The following is a 26265-nucleotide window of genomic DNA, read 5'->3' on the forward strand; positions in this document are numbered from 1 at the left end:
GATGCTAGCATGTCACTAATAGCATCAGTTGATGCACAAATAATCTTAAACTGAATCAGTTTTTCCTCTTTGAATTGAACCAACTGTTAAATCTTAATTTTGCGCACTGCTCAGGGGTAAAATCAGACGTCCAACTCAAATGACCAAAACTAATAAATAAGCTGGCCAAGTATTAAATATCCAAAACTGGTATATGAACTTATTATAGAAAACCATTTCAGGGCGTTTATTATGCAGATGTTATGAAGGAATGTAAATATACATTTAAAATTAAATCTGCAATGGGCTGCCTGACTCCAAGTCGGCTTCACTACAGAGGCCGATATATTTAAAAAATGATAATTAGAATAGAATAGAATAGAATGGAATATACTTTATTGATCCCACAGTGGGGAAATTCACTTGTTACAGCAGCACATACACTTAGAGAATATATATATAAATATATATATTGGCCTGATAAATCAGTCTACCCCTAATTCTAACTCTGGAGGGTCTGGAGTATACCTGACTGTGATCACATATAAAATAAGTAATTTTTACATCTTTTCTCATAAATATTTTCCCTTTAAAACATGAATTATTTCCAAAAACAACGTGAATGTGAATTCTTAAAGCAGTAAATCAAAGAACGGCCCGTAGCAAAGTGTTTATGTAATCTATTACAAACACACTTTCGCTTCTAACTGGTACTTTATTCTGTCATGTCAAATGTTGTTTTTGTAACTGTATGGCCTCATCTTTTGTTAAATAGTGTCTTATAAACCTGCACGGGCTGTGCACTTGCTGTTCATGACACTCAAATAAAACATTCATTCATTAATTAATTAATTAATTCATTCATTCATTCTAAACGTGACTTCAGAGCACCTTAAATACACAATAATCAACAAACTGTAGGTGTAGTGGTCATCTTTTATTTAATGTTGTTAAATTGTTGTCCTTTTTCCTCCACAAGGTAAGCCTGTAATTGTTGCCCACGAGGGCCCAGTTGATGGACAGGTACGATGCATCGCTGCAGGTTATCCAGTCCCTAAAATCAGCTGGTATGTTTGTGAGCTGCCCCATACCAGGTAAGCCAAAGATTCTACTTCTGTCCTCACTAAAGCAATCCACTTCATGAGCCTTTTTAGGTTATTTTCAATCCAATCCAGTCCAATTTTATTTATAAAGCGCATTCACAAGGCATTACAACCAAACAAGGTTGGTTGTAAGATTTTAGATTACTTAGTAATAAATGAGCTACTGGAAACATCTGTTACACTTTGTTTAGTTGAGATCAGAGTGGGATGTGGAGAAATCCGATTCTGTGGTTATGCTGCTGCTTAACCTGCAGATGTAAAACCAAATTATTGCACTCATAAATACTACAGCAGGAAGAACTGACCAGTGTTTTAGCCGTTATTGCACCTTTATGTTGGGTCATTTGTACTTGTAACACAAAAAATCAAAATGGCTCGCTTTTACTGCTCTTCTGAGCCTGCTTTTATCTGTGTGAACAAGATTCTCAGGGGGGATGATTAGCAGGTTTTAGGCTAACAAACACTTTTTTGTACAAGTGGCCAAAATACACCCACACTTAAAAACAAAATAATTGCTGGCAACATTAGATTTTGATTCATTTTTACATATTTAACCTCTCATTTGAGTATGATGTATTTCTGTTGAAATAATGATCACCTTTATAATACAGAAAAACCAACAGCTAAGTTTTGTTGTATTGACTGTAAGCTGTTTTATGAACTCCACCCTGACATTAGGTGCTCCCTCCTGCCCAATGCCACCCATTGGGAGACCACAGAGGTGACCATCCTGTCTGAGTCACCCTTCGGCCGGAGCGAGGTGGAGAGCCGCCTGAATGTTACCAAGGAGCACGCTCAGTTCCACACCCTGGAGTGTGTGGCCTCCACGGAGGGAGAGGAGGCCTACACACTGTTCTCCATCAGTGGTAACACACACACACACACACGCACGCACACACACACACACACACACACACACACACACACACACACACACACACACACACACACACACACACACACACACACACACACACACACACACACACACACACACACACACACACACACACACACACACACACACACACACACACACACACACACACACACACACACACACACGACCGATAGAGAGAAGTGACCACAGTATGCGGGAGGGAGGTTACCTTTACTGCAAAGACATTATTTGCATACATACACAACCCCATTGACCCTAGGTCTTTGGAGACCAGGTGTGTGGTTGCTGGGTACAGATTGAATAAGATTAGCCTATGCTGACTGTGCAAACTGGGATTATGTGGGGTGGATTTGCTAATCCTAATCACACAAATAAACACCACTGCTGCAGCTGTCCGTCATTACAAAAGAAGAAGAGGATGCATCTGCTGTGTGTGTGTTTGGATTAATTTTAACTTTACGAAGTTTAGGCTAAATGTGCAGAGTCAGAGAAATTTGTAGGGAGGAAAAATTGCTGAGGTCAGATAGTTTTTGGATGTGGGATTAGAACAAGTTTAGGGTGAAGCATCTGTTGTATAGATCCACACACGTTTAGACGTTTGTGTCACTGCCGTTAAAACCTTGTTTATACTGAAATGTAATCCATGAGATGTCTGATTTTGGTGTGTGTGTGTGTGTGTGTGTGTGTGTGTGTGTGTGTGTGTGTGTGTGTGTGTGTTTTATCACAGAGCGAGTTGTCCCTCATAGACTCTTCACACCTCTTCTAACTGGCATGTTGGCTACTGGCGCCTTCCTCGTCCTGTTTCTAGTTGTGCTTTTATACAAGTACATGCAGGTGAGATAAGAGAAAAGCAACACTTGCTTTAATTTAAACATTTGTTGGTTTATGGTGTGTTCAAAAATTAGGCAACTAAAGACTCAACAACATATGATGAATGAAACTTATTATACCACAAGCCAAATCCACAGAAGCAGAATTATGAAGTTTACTGCTTTTGTTGGTGCCAGGTCCCATTTAAAAGTCCTTGAGGTCATGTGAGGTTCAAAGGTGAAACTGTAACAATGGCAAAAAAAATAAATAAACTCAAAATCCAAAAGCTCAATTTCAAATTCTTCAGTTAGCCGGTGAAATACTAAATGTGGAATCAAAACATTTGGGGGGTTTTGAAGCATCATGTAAGCAAATAGAACTCAAGTTTGCCAATAAAAACATCCAAATAACTAGATTTCTTGGCGCAATGCCCTCTGAGTAGAGCTGGGGGGGAGGGGGGGGGCTCAACTTATTATTATTATTTTTTTGTTTGTTTTGTTTTTTACTTCCTGGTCTTGAGGGGAACACATGCCTTTTCTTTTCTTCCTCCTAACCCTGTCGTGCTTGCCACTCTTTGTCCTGGCTCTCTATCTGGAGCACCTCTACAGTCCTCTCTGGATTTTTATTAACCATGGATCTGGTCAGCTGGTCTCAAAATGCAAAATGCAATTGCTAAACTTTTCTCCACTTTTCAAATGGCAAATGGAGCACCTTCCTACTCTGATGGTGTGCACCCTGTTGGATACGTAATGCATTTCTGGAGTGAGTAGAAGATTATGTGTCTGTTGCTGATGTCCATGGGGGGGGGGGGGGGGGGGGGGGGTTGTGCGCAGGTGGTTTGAGTTGGCCCAAGCGGCCCACTGGGACAGTGCCAGTCTGCCAGATAGGCCAGTCCACCCCTGCATTGTGTGGCATTAATTTTTGTACCTATGTGTGGAAATATTCCTAAATATAAGAAAACTTCAGACCATGCGTAGAAACAGCATCTAGTGGTAGAACGGGGGGGACCGTAACACCTTGCGGCCTATTAATGTGTTTGACTTGGGACATATAAAAATGTAGAATTTTGAAAATAATTAATTTATTGCTGTTTAACACTTTTGCCTTACAGCAAGAAGGTCCTGGGTTTAAATCCTAAGCAGGGATTCTAAATTGGCACCCCAATTTGATTTCTTGAAGACGTTTCTCTTCTCATCTGACGAGCTTTGCCAATTCTGACTGGAGTAAGGGAGGGTCAAGCTAAACTGTAGCTGTCTTTTGTTGCTTAATGAGCAGAAACTAACTGTGAATACCCCTCCTTCCTACCCCCTGAGTTGTTAGCCTCAATTTTGTGGGAATCGTATTGATTAGATGCAGGAGGGTGTGACCTAGACTGAATTAGTGGAAATTGGGTTCAGAGCTGCATTATAGGTACTGGAAAGGTTAAACCTGAGGCCACCTCCTCTATTTAATGTACATATTTCCCGTTTGACAAAGATAGCTTCATTATCTCCTTTCACAAACCATCTATCTTTTGGGCCATTCCCATCTGTACCGGGTCGGCCCGGGCCGGGTAGCCCCAGTCGGCCCCAGCCTGGCCCGGTTGATTCCACACATCCTTGCCTTAAGCCCATGTGGGCTGATTCTACCCACCAATCAGAGGCTTGCTCTAATGGAAGGTGTGAATTTGCTGTCAGCAGTGGGTGTGTTGGCCCTGGTCGGCCTGAAGCAGACCCCCTCGAGAAGAGGGCTGAGAATGAGCCTTGGTTGGCCCAGAAAAATACCAGGCCACCCAGATATGTAAACAACCTACGCTACCCGGCCCGGGCCGACCCGGTACAGATGGGAATGGCCCATTTGTCCAGAATGTGTCCTTACTACTTTGGACTGTATAAACGACGCCACTAAGCTTCTGTATGGGTGCCTTGTCCTTTGGATGGACCAGTTTCTGTCTGAAGGTGTTGTTGCTTTTAACTCATTCACTGCCAGCCGTTTCCTGATCACTAACGGCCTTCGCTGCCAGCGTTTCTCACCGTTTTTACTGTTTTTTTAAGAGTCACAGAACGTTGCGCGCTAGCATGATGTCGATGCCAAAACAACCTAAACAAAGAGGAGACTCACTTCTTACATCAGGAAGAAGCCGTGTGTTTCGAGCGTTATCCGTTCTTTCATAATCCGTTGTCAAATTGTGATCGGCAGACACTTTTCCGGTTCGCGCCTCACTTTTTTTACAGGAACGGCCCAAAACGATCTCCAAACACATGGATGGTCTGCTTCCTGATCATGTGATCTGTGACGTATGCGGATGAAGATCGGCTTCAGGGCTGAGATGTTTGTTCTCTCAGCGCGGGGGCTCGTTCCGATGCTCAAACAGTAAAAAAATGCAAATGACGACTTTAGTCGTCATTGGCAGTGAACGGTTGGATCTAAAATGACGACTTTAGTCGTCAGTGGTAGTGAATGAGTTAAAGTTTACTGGGATGTTGTGTTTGGAGAAGATTATTCTAAGATTCCCTGAGACTTTTGCCACATATGGGATGTTGCTTTGGGGTACCATGATCTGGATGACTGGGAAGCTTCACCATCATAAACTGGCTCATACAGTGACTGTGGTGGACTAGCGACCTTTTTCCTCCCAATCACTGGTGGAGATGGACTTCAGTACTCCCCCCTGCAGCTCTGCACAGGAACAAGCAGATGTAGAAAATGGATGCATGGTCATATCCACCATATTCCAGCAATCGTAACTTGCAAAACCCTGGAGTCATAAATATCACATCTGTAACCGCCTATCCTGTTCAGGCTAACAAATCAGTTCATACACACCACTTTTAAATCATTCAGCAGCTTTGGTGTGCAGCTTTCATCCTAGAAAAGCATATGTCTTCGGTAGCTGCTGGCAAAAAGCCCATTCTCATTTATTAATAAGGTCTGCCTCCATGCTGTGTGGAGCGTGGTAAAGCTGGAAGCTTCTGTCTTACTGCACTCAGTGGTGGTGATGTGCAAAGAAGAGCAAAAAAATCTCTTTTAATTGACTTGAATGTGTCCTAATGAACGTGAAGGGAGTCAATCAACTATTCAGAGTGTATACGTGGTGTATTTAAAGGATTTCTTGACTAATATGCCCCTCTGAGCATGCTGCTTGTATTACACTGTGATGAGTCAGGCTTCTTAAGAACCAGTGTGTGCATCTGCTGGGGGTTCCTAACGGTAACATCTAGACACAGGCTGTCAACCAAAGTGCATTCATTTATCAAAACTTAGAAGATTTATGAAAAGAGGCCAAAGATCTGAGAGATTTCCATACAGTCACATGTAATAAGAATGTCCAGGAAGCCGATCTTGACAGTATATTCGATTTTAGAGCAGTATCAGCTTTACGTGTATCAGCCAGTGACCTTCTTGTCTTTCAACAGAAACCAAAGTTTCAGATTCAGTGGAAGGTCATTGAGAGCATCAATGGAAACAACTACATCTACGTCGACCCTCTCCAGCTGCCATATGACATCAAATGGGAGTTTCCCCGACAGAAGCTTCGCTTTGGTACAGCTGCATCCGTGATCCTAATGTATAGCATGTCACCGTTTAAAAAATGTTTATATAAATGAGTAAGCAAGGATTGTTTCTTGTGTGTGTACTTAAAGGTAAAACTCTAGGCTCTGGGGCTTTTGGGAAGGTGGTAAGAGCCACAGCGTATGGCCTTTGCTCGGTAGACACGGTTACGACTGTCGCTGTCAAGATGCTAAAACGTAAGTTTCTCAGGTTTTAATTGTGTCATCACAACATATGTGCTCATCTTACACTATGTAGAAAACCACTCATGTATTAATGATGATGTCATCTTAGCTAATGCTCACTCCACGGAGAAGGAGGCGCTGATGTCAGAGCTGAAGGTTCTCAGTTACCTTGGAAACCATGTGAACATTGTGAACCTGCTTGGAGCCTGCACTGTTGGAGGTGAGAGAAACCACTACTAACAAACATAGTACCTTCAGTAAGTCAGGTCAGATATTTTTAACAAATGTGCTCTGACTTCTAAGTAATGGGGCTCAACAAAAGTATTCTATCAGTTACATTGTTATTTCATCTATTCATCCATCTTCAGCTTCTTCTGGGAACAACCACTTAAGCCCACATACCTCCTCTAGGTCATCTAGAGAGATCTAGAGACATTCCCAGCCCAGCTTTAAGATTTAATCTCACCTGCAAGTCCTAGGTCTGCATAAGGTCACCTTTTAGCACCTCTTCTTTTTGACTGAATGGGTCAAAAAGTTCCATCATAATCTCTCTTATGGATTCCTAATAAGTTGAACCATGGACGTAATCTTGGGGGAGGGGGGGGGGGACATCCCCCCCCACACTTTTTCCAAAGTCAAGGTTTGACCCCTGCACTTTTTACCATTCAAAAACAATATTACGCTACATTAAATTGACACTGGTTGAGCTCTAGGACCAAGCGGAAAACAACCGTTTGTGTTGAAGCCTGTTTCCCATTAGAACATACTGTAAAGATACACCCCCCCCCCCCCCCCCCCCACTTCTAAAGTGAAAATTGCATCCATGAGCTGAACGAGAAGTTATTTTCTGCAATCACCGTTTTGTAACTTTTTCTCTGCAGTCACAAAACCATTGACTGTGGCTCCTGTAGCTACATAAAAATAATGAAATTTACCAGAGGTGTAAACCTGAGTCATTCGTTTTATGACTTTAGACTTGACTTGATACATTTTTTGAGGACTTGGACTTGAGTTAGACTTTTTACCTCAGTGACTTGTGACTTAATTAGACTTGAACCTGTTTACTGGAAAAAAATTGATATTTTACCCAATATTTAGCTTGAAACTTCTACAATTTTAAAAACGCTAATTTTAAGTAACATCACTCACTCTGTATTAACAAACCAATTAACCAGATTTTACCCTTTGCCTGTCTGCTCAACCAGTTGAGCATTTCTAAAGCTGCTACATCACATTTAAGCATTAAATGAACAAGAAAAATATTAGTAAAACAAGAAAATTCTAAAGAATATAGAGAAGTTTGAGGAAAAAGTGTAACATTATTATAAATATTACCTTAAAATTAGTAAATTATTAATATTAATAATTGTTCGGTAACAAGATCTTATGCAGGGCTTTCTTGTTTGGAGGCCAGACAGATGGGGTGTTTGTGTCTGCAAATTAAAAAGTACATTTCTGGTCATTTTGAAGAAAATACTGGCCTTTGAGTACGCTACAACATTAAACTAAAGGCCTTATTGCCCCACGTCAAAAATGCTAAAGTGGGATGTGTTTATCCCTTTTATCTTGGTGAGGGCGTTAAAGGGTTAAAAAGAGAGCAAAAAAAAAAAAAGCCAGCCTAGCCCTGTCTCTGTAAGCGGCGCTGTGGCTAACAGAGTCATTTATTTTGGTTTGATGAGATGGCTAACTTTCACTAACTTCACCTTATAATAAAATGTTTTCTGGCCGTTTGGTTTTAACGTGTATGCTGCTTTTGTTTTATGCCATTTTAACTCCAGTTTTTCAAGGCAGCTATTCAGCTCAGTTTTTTATTAGTGTTTCTAGCAGACAGAACTTTTGGTAAAAAAAAGCAGCAATCAAGCAAACAGTGATTTTGTGGGAAATTTGAAAATTAACTTGGTGCTGTTTACTTGTTGAGAATGCTGGAGCATTTAAGTTTATTCAGTGGTGTCTAAAATGTGCTGGTCAGTCACGAGAAATGATGACGCTCATTTTGGAATCTTGTTCTTTCGGTCATTGCCCGCAGCTCATGCCCATAAGTAGGGGTTGGAATATTGGCAACTTTGCCTTTCAACTCACTTCTTGCTTCACCATGGCAGATCGACACAACCAAATGGCAATCAGCTATGTTTACATGGGCACAGTAACACTAACCCAATGAAATTTCATTCCGATTCAGAGAGGTGGTTTTGTCCGATTGACGCCCATGTACACACCCATTTGGATTGCTGGAGGAAAATAATGCCCACTGTGCATGTGTGCAACTTCAGCGTGATCTCTCGACGCCTTTGCAGTCGAAAACATGGCGGTAGGCAAACCAAAGTAGTCCATAATGGGGGGAAAAAAAACAAAAGTCAACAGATAAAGCTAGAGAAGAGGAAAATAAAATGCAAGGGAAAAGACGTGCAGACAAGATGGTGTTTTTTTTACAATTTGTTTTCCGGGAAAGACGAGTCTGCGCATGCTCAACCTATTTAATCTGATTGAATGCTTGGTGCATGTATACTCATGGCATGATCGGATCATTTCGGTTAGTGTCCATGTAAACAGAGATTTTGGATTTCTGATCAGCCAAGATTTGAATCGGATAGGGGAAATTGGTGCATGTAAACGTAGTTACAGAGAAACCCTGGCAGATTCCAAAGCTTTAAGTTAATGTTGTTTGGGAGTCTGTCTCAAATGTTTAGACTGAGTACCCAATGTCTGATTAAAAATCAGATACCGCTCAGCTCTGATGTTAAGACATGATTCAGTTTGACTTGTCACGACTTTACAGTCGATCAATATCATTAACCTGCCCGCCTAGACCTCAGCATTGATTGTTATGCGGCATTTATAATGGGTTCTACAGTGTAGGTTGCTGTGATGACCACTCTAAGCTTTAGAACTGATGTCCAAATGGCACACAAAGGTCCTGATGATGAGTTATTCAATTCTGACAGAAATGTGTTCAACATCTTTTAATAAAAAATATTGGTTGCTTGTAAAACACACTTATTGTTGAACCCTGAGGAGCTTGTTTTGTGTCCTCAGAGCGACTAACAAAGGGCTGAAGAAACACAGCACCACCACCCTTTGTCTAATCTTCATTGTTTCGCTGAATTTATTTATTTTTGTATGTCTTCATCTTGCCAGGCCCAATTTTAGTGATCACAGAGTACTGTTGCTATGGTGACCTGCTCAACTTCCTCAGAAGAAAAAGGCAGTCCTTCCTAAATTCCCAGGTTGGGGATGGTTACTATCGCAACATCTCCAACCAGACGGAGCCAACAAGGTGTTTATGCGTGCCAATCCTTTAACTGTGATTATAACTGATATGTGGCTAATTGTACATACTGTGTGTATTTCTGTGTGTAGCAGAGGTGTGACTGGTCCAGGATATATGCCCATGCACCCTTCTGAGAAAGAACGGTCCTCCCAATCAGGTAATCACTTTGTTTCCAGCTGTCGGTGAAAGAGTGCTCAAACCATTTTTTCCTCTTCTGAATCTGATGATATCTATTTTTAGATGAGATAGATGAGTTGTCTCTGGACGTTGAAGATCTCCTCAGCTTTTCCTACCAGGTTGCCAAAGGAATGGAGTACATTACCTCTAAAAATGTAAGGCTTTACCACACTGTTCACATTTATTGAGCAGGTAATGTGCTACTTAATAAATCATGTTAATGCTCAGAACCAACATGCGTGCAGAAAGCTTGCTGTCAGCTGGAGGAACATTTACAACACAAACCTAATGTTGCTGCCTTCACTCTTGTTGCACAGCACTAGGGTTGGGGCGCATCTGAGGTCCCGGGGAAGCTGATTCCATATGTGAGCAGCATAGTAGTTAATAGCACCTCTACCTTGTTTTGTTCTGACCGGAGGTTCTACCAGCTGATTGTTACCTTAGGATCTCAGAGTCCTATTGGGTGTAAATACAAGAATGAGATCAGACATTTGAGATGGCCACCCTGTCAATCAACTTTGGCAAACACAAAATGGCTATAACTCAGTTTTACTCACACTGGGCTGCAATAAAAAAATCTTTTTCAAGTGGTATGTTTCCTGAACAAATGAAAATAGCCAGAATTATTTACATTTACATAAGTGGTGATAAGCAGTTAGCTTGCAGCTACAGACCTATCTCTACTACAGCAGTTCTCAAAGATACTAGAGAAAATCTTTGTAACTAGACTAGAAACATTTGTCAACCAGCTCGATCTTTTAAAAGACCATCAATACATGTTTATTTTGTCAAGGCTTTTCTAATACAATGCATTGCATGTCAGCCTGAGTCAGGGCGTGGTTGCACGCCTGCAGTTGGTCCAGAACTCTGCTGCAAGGTCTGTGAAGGGCACTGGTGCTGGGAGCATATCACTCCTGTGTTGGCATCCCTTCACTGGCCTCCGGTGCAATAGAGGGCTAACTATAAGGTCTCGTTACTGACTTATAAGGCCCTACAAGAGGTATCTTATCTTGCCAGCCTCCTGCATAGACATGCCCCATTGCTGGCCCTTCGCTCAACAGACAGTGAGCTGTTGGTGGTTCCTCACTCCAAGTGCAGGTCAACCTGAAATGAACTCTGAAGTTAACCGGCAGCTAGTGAATCTGGAGGACAAGCGGGGTGATGTGGGTGCACTTAGAGGATTGGGTCACAAGCCGAGCACAGGCTTTCTGAACCACCTGTAGACGGTTCAGGGAGGTTCTGCTCAGACACGTGAAATGCAAGTTACAGTACTCTAAGCGTGAGGAGATGAAGGTGTGGAGAACTGTTTCAAGTTCAGAGCGGGACAGAATGGGACTCAGCTTAACAATGTTCCTGATATAGAAAAAAACCAACACTCTGCTGCTAACAGGATGATTTCATAAGTTGTGATATCTTTTGATATCCCAGACTCAGAGAAAATCATTCATGCTTTTATTTCTATTCGGTTGGACCACTGCAATGGTCTCCTAACTGGTCTTTCTAAAAAAGCTGTGAAGCAACTGCAGCTTGTTCATAATGCTGCTGCTGGAGTCTTAACAACCTTTGACCCAGCTCTCACCCTGGATTCTCATGTCAGTTCTCTTGTTCGCTCTTCCATCTCAGGAACATTGCTAAGCTGAGTCCCATTCATATCTGTGCTCGGCTTCTGACCAAGTCCTCCAAACACACCCACATCACCCCGCTTCTCCTTCAGCTTCACTGGCTGCCAGTCAACTTCAGGGTTCATTTCAAGATCCTGGTTCTGGTCTATAGGGTCTTACATGGACAAGCACCATCTTACATTGGTGATCTTCTTAGTCCCTATGCCCCCAGCAGGTCCCTGAGGTCCAGTGACCAAAGCCTACTGGTTGTGCAGCACCAGGCTAAAGGTCAAAGGTGACAGATCATTTGCTGCTGTGGCCCCCAGACTCTGGAACTCTCTCCCTGAGCCTGAGATCAGTGGACTCAGTGGTCTCCTTTAAAAAGCAGCTGAAGACTCACTTGTTCAAGCTGGTTTTGGTATGACCTTCTTCACCACTCTCTCTTTATTCTGCTCTCCCCACCGATTCCACCTTCCTCAGGATCCACTGATTTCCCTCTTTCCTATTCACTCTCTCTCTTTCTTAACATTTTTTCTTTTAAATCACAATAGCTTATTCTTGTTCATTTTAAATATATTTTTAAACATTTTCAAAATGCTTTTTTATATCTTTACAATTTTTATATTTTTTGTTTTTGTGAAGCGCCTCGTGATTTTTATCTTGAGAGGCGCTATAGAAATGATATTTTCTTTTTCTTCTTCTTCTTAAATCACAGGCAGGTAAATATCCATCAAACTGAATGGATTAGAGACATCTTGTATTTTCTAAGGTCATTTGCTTTGTGGCAGCCATGTTGAATTAATAAAAGCTAAACCGTTAAATGTTTACCAATGGTTTATGTTTTGAAGTTTCATAAAAGTTTATCTAGTGGTTCATGCAAGGTTTTTCTAACAAACACGCAAACAGACGAACACAAATTAAAGGACATTATAGCCCTCCGTTTGCCTTTTGGCGTCAGGCGATAAAAGGAAAAGACAAGTCCTCTCACTTCACAGAACCGAACCCTATACTCAGCAGATTGAGTGTTAGCAGCTATCTGCTGAACATAGTGGAACATTAAACAGCTAGAGGAAAGTTGGTAAAGATCCAAAAAGAGCCATATCGATTATTTAGAAATGCTGAAAAAGCTGAATAAGGCCAGATGTATTACTGGAAAACATTTGATTCTACTGCACACATGACACACGTTTTTATAAAGTTGTGACTATTTCAGTACTTTTTCATACTTTTAAAACTGAACTATATAGTGGATAATGTTAATATATCCAGATATGCAGGAGAATTTTGAATGCTGTTTCCTCTGGGCAGAGACCACCTCTAATTTAAGTCGAAGAAGTTTGGCCCTGTAGTAGACATGGTCCAATCACATGGAGTGTGACACAGTGGAAAAGACCAAATTACAGTGTAGATTAAAACAAAGAACATGGATCTGATTCATAATGAATCTAATAGATCAGAACAAAAAAATAAATAAACAAGAGGGTGATTGTAACCCAAAAGGTTCTGAAACAACCACAAGCTAATTGTGGCACTCGCGCTGTGACAACACCGAGCTGACTGGTCATGTGCTGCTTGCGTCTGCTCCGATCAGCAACCTCAGCCACTCTTCAGCTTCTACCAGCCTCTGTTACTTAGAAACAGTGTGTACTTTGTGTGTATTTTGGGTTTATGAGGATTGCACAAGGGTCCGTCTAGGCCATAATTTATTCTGTTACTCTCACGTATGCATGCATTTCCCACTCATACACACATTTACTGTATCTCTGCGCACGCGCGCACACACATACACACACACACCAGCTCAGTGGCCTAGTGTTAGAGTGTCCGCCCTGAGACTGGGAGATCAGGGTTCGATTCCTGGTCGGGTCTTACCAAAGACTTTTAAAAAATGGGAATCAATGCCTCCCTGCTTGACACTCAGCATTAGGGGGTTGGATTGGGGGGTTAAACCACCAAATGGTTCCCGAGCGCAGCTGTGTCTGCAGCTCACCGCTCCCCCAGGGGATGGGTCAAATGCGGAGAACAAATTTTCGCACACACATCAGTTTGTGTGACAACTAATGGGACTTTAACTTTAACACACACACACACACACACGTAGTCCACTTACACACACAGACATACTCTTCACATTCACATACATTCTTCTCTCACACGCCCATACTCTTTTCACACAAACATATTTTTCTTTCATACATATTATTTTCACACACACTTTCATCCTTGTCTCATATAAACACATTCTCCACTCACTCACGTACATTTTCCTCTCAAACACAGACATCCTTCTGTCACACACATGTATTGTACTTGCACACATACTTTCCACTCATGCGCATATATTCTCCTCTCACTCATGTGTACTGTGGTCCCTCGCTATAACGTGGGTCAGCATTCGAGGCCTTGCAGTTTCACAAATGTTTTTTTCTGCAAATTTGCATGCTTTTTTTTTTTTTTTTTTACAGTGCATGTGTTCTGCATCCAACAGTACAAAGGTTTGAACTTTGAGAGTGTTTAAAAAAGAGAGACAAGTGTGAAAATGTTAATGCCTGTCTGAGAAAAGTGTACGAAGTAATCAGGGGGTTTTACTGCCTTAAAACATTGTGGCGGTGAGCTGAGGCTAGTATGTCTGCGGGGAGAGGAGAGCAGCTGTGTCTGCAGGACCGCAATGTCTCATGGCTGGTGTGTATTAATGATCAGCGCTGCTGCGTCTGTATATAGAGGTGGAGGAGACGCCAGTCTCTGCTTGATGATGAGAGACTGAATTGCTGGAGCTAGTGTGTGCAGATAATAATAATAATAATAATAATAATAATACATTTTATTTGAAGCACCTTTCTAAAAACTCAAGGTACAGTTAAAGAAAACATTCAAACAAGCACAACGAAGGAAAATGGTTACAGTAAATGACTAGTAAATTGAAAACCTCGATAAAACACATAAAGAACAGTTTCAAGGAATAGGCCATCTTGAACAGGTGAGTTTTGAGTTCAGCCTTGAAATGGTGATAATTTTCCTCTCTGCCTTGGAGTCTATAAGTGGTCATTCATGTCCACCGTGAAGCCAATTTTACGTGTTCTAAACCTCCCCACATCGTCCGGCGACCCTCTCCGAGATGACATCCATCTTGCGTACTAATACAGGCAACGCCGCAAGGACATTATCCAGCTTACGGTTCACCTCGAGTAAGCTCGAGCACTCAATATATACATGATCTGCATGTCCATGTGACATTGACTGTTTGCAGGGATGGTTGTGAGTTACATTAATCTAGGTGAGAATTGACCGAGCTGTTGACTAAAATCGCAGTGGAGCGATTAGACAGAGATGGACGTAAGCGGTCAATATTTCGCAAGTGGTAGTAATCTCTGATCGAGTAACAGGACTGATATGAGAATGGTAGGACAGAATTATACCAAGGCTCTTAATCTGATCTAGGCATGTGACAGTAGTGTTTTCTGTTGCTACTGAGAACTCTGTGGCTTTCCCTAGTGCTGTAAACCGCAAGGGAGGAACAAATAATCGGCTTGTTTTGTTTTTATGATCATCCAAAAACTCAGATTGTAATCGTGACTAAAATTTGATTAAATTAGCAACCATATAAAGTGATATCTGTGAAGAAATCTGTACATATTTAGAAGGTGTGTGAGTGTTATCTCTGTAAGTGCAAACATAAAACACACATTGGTGGTACATTATGTTTGGTAGATGTTTCATCCTTTAAATGAATATCTCAAACACTGTGCCCCACTGTGTAACCACCACTTTGTAACACGTTTGTCTCCACTAGAGAAGAAAGTGTCTTTAGTTATGTTCCAGAGAATAAAGAGCTCCGCATGAATTTTAGGGCTTATTGGATTTTTATGGCATCAAAAGCCCATTTACTAGGACCCAAGTTATTCACACTTTACATAAATGACATCAATAAAGTAACTAATCAATTGAACTATATTCTCTTTGCAGATGATACTAATATGTATATCACAGGGAAAGACATAGAACAACTACTGAATATCGTTGGAAGTGAACTAGAAATACTAAAGACCTGGTTTGACAGTAACAAATTATCATTAAATCTAAGCAAAACTAAATACACTATATTTGGAAAACAAAAACTAAAGAATCTTCCTAAATTAATAATTAATGGGGTAGAAATAGAAAGAGTAAATAAAATTAAATTCTTGGGTGTCACATTACACCAAAGGCTGAGTTGGAAGCCGTCGTCATTGTCGTCGTCTTCCTCCGCTTATCCGGGTCCGGGTCGCGGAGGCAGCATCCCAACTAGGGAGCTCCAGATCATCCTCTCCCCAGCCTTCTCCACCAGCTCCTCCGGCAGGACCCCAAGGCGTTCCCAGACCAGATTGGAGATGTAACCTCTCCAACGTGTCCTGGGTCGACCCGGGGGCCTCCTGCCGGCAGGACATGCCCGAAACACCTCCCCAGGGAGGCGTTCAGGAGGCATCCTGACCAGATGCCCAAACCACCTCAACTGGCTCCTTTCGATCCGGAGGAGCAGCGGTTCTACTCCGAGTCCCTCCCGAATATCCGAGCTCCTCACCCTATCTCTAAGGCTGAGCCCGGCCCTCCTATGGAGGAAACTCATTTCGGCCGCTTGTATCCGCGATCTCGTTCTTTCGGTCATTACCCAAAGCTCATGACCATAGGTGAGGATTGGGACGTAGACCGACCGGTAAATCGAGAGCCTGACTTTCTGGCTCAGCTCCCTCTTCACCACGACAGATCGGCTCAGCGTCCGCATCACTGCAGACGCCGAACCAATCTGCCTGTCGATCTCCCGATCCCTCCTACCCTCACTCGTGAACAAGACCCCAAGATACTTAAACTCCTCCACTTGAGGTAGGACCTCTCTCCCGACCCGGAGTTGGCAAGACACCCTTTTCCGGTCGAGAACCATGGTCTCAGATTTGGAGGTGCTGATCCTCATCCCAGCCGCTTCACACTCGGCCGTGAACCTACCCAGCAAGAGCTGAAGGTCAGAGCTGGATGAAGCTAGGAGGACCACATCATCCGCAAAAAGCAGAGACGAGATTCTCCGGCCACCAAACTTGACACACTCCACACCACGGCTGCGCCTATAAATTCTGTCCATAAAGGTAATGAACAGAACCGGTGATAAAGGGCAGCCCTAGCGGAGTCCAACCCTCACCGGGAACAGGTCTGACTTACTACCGGCTATGCGGACCAAACTCACGCTCCTCTGGTAAAGGGACTGAATGGCCCTTAACAGAAAGCCACCCACCCCATACTCCTGGAGCGTCCCCCACAGGGTGCCCCTGGGGACACGGTCATAAGCCTTCTCCAAATCCACAAAACACATGTGGATTGGTTGGGCAAACTCCCATGCCCCCTCCATCACCCTTGCAAGGGTATAGAGCTGGTTCACAGTTCCACTGCCAGGACGAAAACCACATTGCTCCTCCTCAATCTGAGATTCAACTATCGATCGAACCCTCCTCTCCATTACCTTGGAGTAGACCTTTCCAGGGAGGCTGAGGAGTGTGATCCCCCTATAGTTGGAACACACCCTCAGGTCACCCTTCTTAAAGATGGGGACCACCACCCCGGTCTGCCACTCCACAGAAAGCCGCACATAGAAAATGTAAAAACTAGGATGTCTAAAATTATTGCAGTCTTAAATAAATCTAAACACATTCTAAATGGGAAATCCTTATTACTTTTATACCAATCATTAGTACTTCCTCACATGATGTATTGTCTGGAAGTCTGGGGAAACACTTACAAATCTCAGATAGCCATAGTTTTATTACAGAAGAGGGCAATAAGAGTAATTACAAACTCTGATTACCATGCACCAACACTCCCCCTGTTTATAAAACTAAAACTACTAAAATTTACAGATCTGGTCAAACTCCAAGCAGCACAAGTAATCTATAAAGTACTAAATAAAATATTTCCGAACTGTATGCAGAAGCTATTCCAGGTCAAAGAAATTCAGTATGATCTAAGGGGGGAAGGACAATTTGTGAGAGAGAAGTAAGAACACATGTTAGGAGCCAGAGTTGTACTGCAGTAGGAGTCAAATTATGGAATAACTTGGACACTGGAATCAGGGCATGTAACAAAAAAATGTACGTCAATAAGATGATGTCATACTACCGTAATGACTAGGGATGTAGAAAATATCGATATGGCAATATATCGTGATATTTTTTCCAGCAATATTATATCGATATCCAAAAGCCGTGTATCGGAAATATCGATATGGCAATATATTGTGATATTTTTTCCTGCGATTATTACATCGATATTCAAAAGCTGTGTATCTAATTCTTGAAAGAATTTACATGCAAACTTTTGTGTATTTTCTTTTCGTTTTGTGCAATTCAATCGCCACCCGCTAGTTGGCAGCAGTGTGCAGCGGGTTTTGTTTCCACCATTGAAATGTAAATCCCTCCATCATGGTTCAGATACCTCATGTTAAACCTGTTACGTATCAGTTTGGACTGTTTATTGAACATTCTTACAATAAATTCAGTAAAAAAAAAATTGCTTGTAACGTCTGACTGAATGTATCGCAATATATCATGATGTATCGTATCGTCTCCCCTGTATCGCGATATGTATCGTATCGCCAGAATTTCAAAAATACACATCCCTGGTAATGACCATATGTGGTCTAGTGTGTCTGATAGATGTCAATGAAAATGTAATGTTCTTGCACAATAGTATTCAAATTTCTGTTTTGATCTATATCATACATGGATTTATTACAATTACTGGTAGTTTTGTATAGTTCTGTCTTTAGTTCTGTGTATTTCTCCTCTTGCTGAATTATGTTTGTTGTTGTTCACTATATTTCAATGATGATAAGCATTTTTATTACTTTTATCTTATTTTCATTTTTATGACTATATTACTTTTATCTTTCTTTGTTATTTTTTCATGATAAGTAATGTGATTGAGTAAATAGGGTAGGAATAAAAAGCTAGGCTTCAGCCTACACCTTTTTGGTTACTATAATTGAGATTCTGTTTTATTGTATTCTTTCTTTTTCCTTTTAAATGACTAAAACAAAATAAATTGAAATTGAAATGTTCCACAAAGGCATAAAAAGTGTGTTGTCATCAGATGAAGATTCACAGGTGACACTTAGCTTTCCATAAATACTGATTGTTTCAGAGATTCCATCAACATTGTCCTTTACTTTATTCCATTATCCTGCTTCCCTTTCCCCCTAAATTTTACATTTGTCATTTTTATGAACCTGATCGGGCCTTGATCATCTGCTTACACAGAATCCAGTTATAAGGGCGACACATTTCAGTGTTTGTTGTTTTGATTGCAGTGTATCCACAGAGACCTTGCAGCCAGGAACGTTCTGCTGACTCACGGCAGGGTGGCGAAGATCTGCGACTTCGGCTTGGCTCGGGACATCACCACTGACGCCAGTTATGTGCTGCGCGGAAACGTGAGTTTGGCTTTCAGCTGATCCCTCTGTTCCTTCTCTGCTCATCATCCGACATTAGTCAGCATATTTTTTATTTTTTTCTAACTGCATACATGAACTTGACGTTGTCCTAGGCCCGTCTGCCTGTCAAGTGGATGTCCCCTGAGAGTATCTTTGACTGCATCTACACCTTTGAGAGTGACGTGTGGTCCTACGGCATCCTGCTGTGGGAAATCTTCTCTCTGGGTAACATTTCCAGTTCAACTTTTGCTGTTGCATCTGCTTTGTAATGTCTGAGCCATTATTCTCATCAATATGAGCAGACTGGGGCCTCATTAGAGGCGGTGATGATGCTCCCAGAGCTGCAACATCACTTAGGGGACTCAATAATATAATCAAGTCATTATTGACTAAAACCAGCAGCGCTGGATGAACACTCTTTTTTTCCTGCAACAACAAAACACTAAAGTGTTTCAAATGTATGTTTGTTGGTGTTACAGGAAATAGTCCGTACCCAGGGATGCAGGTGTGTTCAGTGTTTTATAAGATGATTCAAGAAGGTCACAGGATGAGCAGGCCGGAGTTTGCTTCCATCGAGATGTAAGTGAGAACTTTGTTTCATATAAAGTCACATTGGGATATTTAAGTATTTATATTATCCAATTATAGCTGACGTATTTGTTTAAAATCATAAAGATACAATTAAAACAGATGAACCTTTTCTTAAATCTGATTTTTTTCCAAACCTTAAAGAGCAAGTCACCCACGACCAGATTCTTACTCAACTCCCACTTCCTGTTTGAAAAATGCAACAAATGCTGTTGCCTAGCAGACCGAGAGAGTGGAGTCACTAACAAATACACATACTCACAACATTGTGACATCATAATGTACCATCTAACATCATAGTGTACCTCTTAGCCAATAGCGATGGCAGATTTAAATTCAAATGCAGTGCAGAGTTTTTACCAGACGACGGTGCATCGCTGACAGTTTTAGGCAGAATATTTAAATTTTAACTAAAATGAACTAAAATGCCAAATTATTGAATACATTTGTCTACAGCACGATCAGACACTCATTTATATAGTTTATCAGCAAAAAAATGTTGATTTGGAGTGACTTGCTCTTTAAGTGTCCAAACTTCAGACAGACATTGCTGTAAGTGTTCTGTTGAGAGGAAAACAAACAGAAAGCACAATAAACTGATGCAAGAACACTCTTACATAAACTGAATGTTCCTAATGTAATTAGTGCTAGCCAGGGGTATGCTAGCAGATCATAAATGCATGTGTGTTAAAGTTAGCCTGGCAAGCCAGACTAAATAAATGTATTATTTAGTCTGGCCACGCTCCATTGACGGCTCTCGGTTGTGGGGCGGGTTCCACTGTTGTCTTTCAAATGATCTCCGCATTCCACTGGACAATGAATGTGACATACTCTTGTTTCACTCTGTTGCATCATCCCACCCACCAGGCATATAGAGTGCCCTGATTGGCCCAAAAAGCAGATAAAGCTCTGTGATTTGTTCACTAAGCAGATAGAGCACTATGATTGGTCCACCATTATGGACCAATCACAGCTCTTTATGTGTTTGAAACCCCTCTAGAGAGCTGTGATTGGCTAGCCAGAGTCCTGGTAGGAGCTGCGGATGTTCCAATGGAGCGTGCCTAGACCATTCTTTGCAAAGCAAGAATTTGGTCTAGTTCACTAGGCTATGTTAAAGTAGCATTTCCTGTTTGCTGTTGGTATAATAATAATAATAATAATAATAATAATAATAATAATATGTTTGATGTTTTTTATAGAAAATAACATACAAACAAAATGCACCTTACATTATATCTTCAAAAGATAACCATTACTTACACATTACACATTTTCACGTATATGAAAAAAAAAGAAAATCTAAAGATGGAGTCACATAATTAACAGATTGTTAACTTACTAACTCAAAATCTTCTACAAAGGAAATAAAAAAATCTGCCTTTTTCTTTTTAACTGAATTCAAAGATTTAACTAATAATTTTAAGCCGTTTTTCCGATAGGTTAGTGTTGGTTTGGTCTTAAAAAATCGACATTTATGTATAAATTGTTTGCACAAAATTAATAACACATTAACACCATAATTAACTTTCTTTTCTTTCAAAAACACTCCAAACATTATCCTATTTAAGGTAAATGAGGCAATTTGAATCCCACTAGAACAAAGGCAGGCATGAAAATCCAACCAAAATATTTGTATAAAATTGCACAAAAAAAAATAGATGGTCTAAGTCCTCCTCTTCTGTTTCACAAAATACACAATTACCAGCTTCTATGTTGAATCCATCCCTAAGGAGTCTATTTGTTGGGTAAATTTTATTCAAAATTTTAAATTGGACTTCTTTCCCTTTAGGAGCGATAGGGAAGGTGATATAATCACTTCTTATTTTTTCAATTTCTTCCCTTTGGAAATCTTTTAATATGTAATTACGTCTAAGTAAATTTGGATAAAAAAGATTCCTTAATGAAGATCTTAGAAACTTATTATTGCATTTATCATCACAAAATCGAATATCATCTATATATAGTTGTCTTAACCTGGGTGAGATGCCAGAATATATTATATCATTTACAACTATGTTTTAAGTGACAGTGGAATGGATTTTATAACCCGATTAAATTTATTCTTAGAACATGGGACATTAAACTTTTGGCAAAAATCTTGATGTTTATGTTTGATGTAATAGTCTCACATTATCTGAATTTTCAGAAACATGGAGTATCTGTTTAAAAAGCTTGCTCTAGATGTGTATTATATGTGTAATAACACACACTTGGCTGGTGTTGAAATAAATGAAGTTACAATAAACCAACAAGGGGGTGATAGACCATCACTTCTGGCCTTAAAGGTTCTAGATGGATTACTTTAATGATCATAAATCTGCTATATCTAATCCTATACATGTCTACTGCCCTCTGGTGGAGGATCTCAAGGTGGCATGGGTTAATTTGACCTCTTTTACTGTCATGTTATATTATTATAAGATAAAATTCAACAGATTGTTATGTTATATTATCATTATCCAGTAAACAATAAGCCAGCTCTTTACCACAGAGGTCAGATTTTAAGTTAGAGGTAAAGATGACATTTAGATTGATGGCATGGGCGTGAAGATTAAAATAGAACAGCTGTAAACGAAATGCTAGATTTACAGAAGTGTATGGAGGGCCACAAACAACACTTTCTGACTCATTGTTCAACTGAAGATAGCTAAATGATCTCTTGTATTATTCAGCCTCACTAATTTTGTACTCCTTAACATTTTATTCTTTATAATTGTTGAATTTAGCCAACACTGTAGGTGACACGCAAATGTTGTTAAGCAACAAATGTTCTGAGCTTAAAACAGCTTTTACTGAGCTAAATCGTTTTCTGACTAGTCGGTTGCATCTATGTGTGAATTAAGAGTTTGCGCGTTGACTTTTGCAGGTGTATAAACTAATCCTGGTCTCACCTGTGCAGGTATGAAATGATGCTGTCCTGCTGGAACCATGACCCACTAAAAAGGCCGTCCTTCAGAAAACTGGTGGAGAGAACTGAGCTCCTGCTGTCAGAAAATACCAAGAATGTAAGTTGATAAAATATCAGAGTGGCTGCTTTTAATGTCATGTAATCTGAACAAGTGATACGTTTATGTGTTTTTAATTAAGTCATGTATTTATAGTTGATTTACCTGTTGTTCTCAGGTGTACCTGATGCTGAGCAATGTTCCAGGTACCTCGAAGCAGCAGAGGATGCCGTCGCGGAGGCTGAGCTCAGTCTGCAGCACCACAGCCCCCACACAGCCTTTACTGCAGAACACAGCTGATGTCTTCATGGACTACGTTTAAACCCTCCCCCCCAAACACACACTCACACAAACACACACACACACACACACACACACACACACACACACACACACACACACACACACACTTGCTCTCAGCCTCAAACTGCTCATCCCATTGGTGCATTTACCTCTGCGTTAGGTGCATGTCTATGTAAAGCAGACTCCAGCACCAACAGCCCATCAGATACAGCCTCAGTCCTCAGCCGTGGGAGGAGATCTGGCTCCTTCCATCTTCCAACGCTTTGGGGAAGGCAACATGGCAGTTTCATGTACATATATGACTAAAGAGGGATCGTGTTAGACTAAGAAGAACAGTGGGATGTGAACGTTTGGGCAGCCTTGAATCTTCAGGATTTTCCTGTATAAACTGTCACGATAAAAACTTCAGTTAAATATATCATATAGGACACACACACACACACACACACACAGTGATATTTGAATGAAATGAAGTTTACAGGATTTACATAAAGTGTGCAATAATTGTTTAAGCAAAATTAGGCAGGTGCATAAATTTAGGCACCACATAAAATTAATGAACTTGATATTTATTAGATCCTCCTTTTGCAGAAATAACAGCATCTAACTGCTTCCTGTAGCTTCCAATGAGAGTCTGGATTCTGGCTGAAGGTATTTTGGACCATTCTTCTTTACAAAACATCTCTAGTTCATTCAGGTTTGATGCTTCTGAGCATGGACAGCTCTCTTTAACTCACCACAGATGTTTTTATAACATCCAGGTCTGGGGACTGAGATGGCCATTCCAGAATGTTCTACTTGTTCCTCTGCATGAATGCCATATGAGCCATTCCCATCTGTAGCGGGTCGACCCGGGCCGGGTAGCCCCAGTCGGCCCCAGTCTGGCCCGGTTGATTCCACACATCCTTGCCTTAAGCCCATGTGGGCTGATTCTACCCACCAATCAGAGGCTTGCTCTAATGGAAGGTGTGAATTTGCTGTCCGCAGTGGGTGTGTTGGCCCTGGTCGGCCTGAAGCAGACCCCCTCGAGAAGAGGGCTGAGAATGAGCCTTGGTTGGCCCGGAAAACTACCAGGCCACCCAGATATGTAAACAACCTATGCTACCCGGCCCGGGCCGACCCGGTACAGATGGGAATGGCCCATTAGTACAGGGGTCCTCTATTATAAATGTCCAAGGCCACTCAAAAAAAAAGGGGGGGGGGGGGCACAAAGAGGAGGCCCGCACATGGCCTGCGGGCCGCCTATTGAGGACCACTGCCTAAGCTGATTCTGAGCAGTGTTTAGGGTTGTTGTCTTGTTGAAAGTTGCAGCCCTGGAGCAGCTCCAGCTTTGTCACTGATTCCTGGACATTGGTCTCCAGAATCTGCTGATATTGAGTGGAATCCATGTGTTCCACAACTTTAACACGATTCCCAGTCCCAGCACTGGCCACACAGCCCACAGCATGATGCAGCCACCGCCATGTTTTACTGTAGGTTGCAGGTATTTTTCTTGGAATGCTGTGTTCTCTTTCCTCCATGAATAACGCCCCTTGTTACGCCCAAATAACTCCATTTTAGTACCATTAGTCCACAGCACCTTATTCCAGAATGAAGCTGCTTGTGCTTGTCCAAATGTGCTTTGGCATACCTCAAGCAGCTGTTTGTGCTAAGGGTGGAGAAAAGGCTTCCTCTGCATCACTCTCACATGCAGCATCTCCTTGTGTAAAGTGCACCGAATAGCTGAACGATGCACAGTGGCTCCATCTGCAGCAAGATGATGTTGTAGGTCTTTAGTGCTGGTCTGTGGGTTGACTCTGGCTGTTCTCACCATTCGTCTGTTTATCCAAGACTTTTCTTGGTTTGCCACTTGAAGCCTTAACTTGAACTGTGCCTGTGATCTTCCATTTCCTCAGTATGTTCCTAACAGTGGAAACAGACAGCTGAAATCTCTGAGGCAGCTTTCTGTTTACTTCACCTAAACAATGATGGTGAACAATCTTTGTTTTCAGGTCATGTGAGAGTTGTTGTGAGACCTCATGCTGCTACTCTTCAGAGAATATTTAAAAAGGAGGGGAACTTACAATTGGCGCCCTTTAATACTCTTTCTCATAACCGGATTGACCTGTGTATGGAGGTCAAGGGTCACTGAGCTTACCAAACAATTTAGAGTTCCAATATTGAGTTCTAAAATTATTGGAATCAATACAATGACAACAGTGACCAAATGTATGAACCTGACCAATTTTGTTGCACACTTTCTGTAAATCCTATAAACTTTGTTTCACTTCCCAATTATCAGTGTATGTGTATCCTATATGATATATTTAACTGAGTATTTTTTATTGTACAACCAACAATGTATACAGGAAAATCATGGAGATTACCAAGGCTGCCCAAACTTCCCCATTCTATTGTAGACAATAAGATGCTGTTGTGTAAAATAGCTCCTTTTTTTATTTATTTTTTATTGTACATTCAATTTTTTTAAACATTTTCTGAGATGCTTTTGTTGAATTCTAAAATAATCTTTCTGTTTCAAAGATATTTCCTAAAACATTTGATTGGTGATTGTCTCCGAATTAGTGCAACTTTTTTTACAGGCCTTAACAGTGTCTTTGAATCGATGAGCCATAAAAGCGGCGTGCAAGCAATGACCCAGAATGGAAGTCAAACAAGATAAAGCCATAAGTTACACAAACACTGACTCCTACCTGTGTGTTGTAGCTCCAGATACTGTGACTAGCTGCTTTATTACTGTGCGTACATCATGGTTAAGCTCTTTAGCAGCGCCACTGAGGCCGAGACTCTAGGACTGGTCGTGTGCTTTTTTGTTGTTGTCAAGTGTATGCAATGTAAATATAATAGAGATGTGCCTTTAGGTTTTTGTTTTTAAACTCTGAATACGTTGTTTCTTGACCGTTCAGCACTGAGAAGATGGGCAGAAGAGAATGTCTGCACTCTGGTTTTGAGATACTTGTCATTTTGATACGGCTGGTTGACTTGTGATAATAAAGAATGCACCTGTGATGGTGAAACCATATTCCTGAAAATGACTTCAATGAGACATATTATGACATATTTTCTGAAGTTGTGATAGTTCTATTGTCTATACAAAGCATGTTTATGAAGTTGTGTGTAGAAAAAGAAGCTGGAGTACTCTGGTCAGTCAAATAGTTTGAAGGCGCAAGTAATAGTTTTAGAAGTTGTTTACTTGACTCGCCAGAGTGCTTCTTCTACACAGTTCATGTCCCTCGGCTGTGGAGCACCAGTCTCATCAGTCAGATGGTGTGCAGACCACCTCGTTTGAAGTTCCTTACTCAAAATCCCACTCACAATCAGCAATCGCAGCAGTTCTATTCTTGACATTTTCAGTGCCTTCCAGAATGAGCCATTTCAGGCCTCTGTCACTCTAAAACAGTAGATCACTCGTTTAATCAGTACA

At 41.2% G+C, this 26265-nt stretch overlaps 1 protein-coding gene across 2 annotated transcripts in view; it reads left to right on the plus strand.

Moving 5' to 3' along the window:
- The window catches only part of kitb (KIT proto-oncogene, receptor tyrosine kinase b), a 43375-nt gene extending 17508 nt beyond the window's left edge, over positions 1 to 25867 (plus strand). The window contains exons 8-21 of one of the 2 annotated variants that reach the window (XM_015954230.3): positions 959 to 1073; positions 1761 to 1948; positions 2711 to 2817; positions 6189 to 6315; positions 6417 to 6521; positions 6619 to 6729; positions 9645 to 9783; positions 9867 to 9934; positions 10018 to 10109; positions 18883 to 19005; positions 19119 to 19230; positions 19485 to 19584; positions 22493 to 22598; positions 22717 to 25867. In XM_015954230.3, coding sequence (XP_015809716.1) covers positions 959 to 1073; positions 1761 to 1948; positions 2711 to 2817; positions 6189 to 6315; positions 6417 to 6521; positions 6619 to 6729; positions 9645 to 9783; positions 9867 to 9934; positions 10018 to 10109; positions 18883 to 19005; positions 19119 to 19230; positions 19485 to 19584; positions 22493 to 22598; positions 22717 to 22860 — 1637 coding nt within the window. In that variant the 3' untranslated portion in view covers positions 22861 to 25867. The remainder of the gene's footprint in view (positions 1 to 958; positions 1074 to 1760; positions 1949 to 2710; positions 2818 to 6188; positions 6316 to 6416; positions 6522 to 6618; positions 6730 to 9644; positions 9784 to 9866; positions 9935 to 10017; positions 10110 to 18882; positions 19006 to 19118; positions 19231 to 19484; positions 19585 to 22492; positions 22599 to 22716) is intronic. The other variant, XM_015954231.3, reaches the window with a different exon arrangement.
- The last annotated feature ends 398 nt before the right edge of the window (positions 25868 to 26265 follow it).

The sequence above is a fragment of the Nothobranchius furzeri genome, chromosome 7, assembly GCF_043380555.1.
Source record: "Nothobranchius furzeri strain GRZ-AD chromosome 7, NfurGRZ-RIMD1, whole genome shotgun sequence".
Lineage (NCBI taxonomy): Eukaryota > Metazoa > Chordata > Actinopteri > Cyprinodontiformes > Nothobranchiidae > Nothobranchius > Nothobranchius furzeri.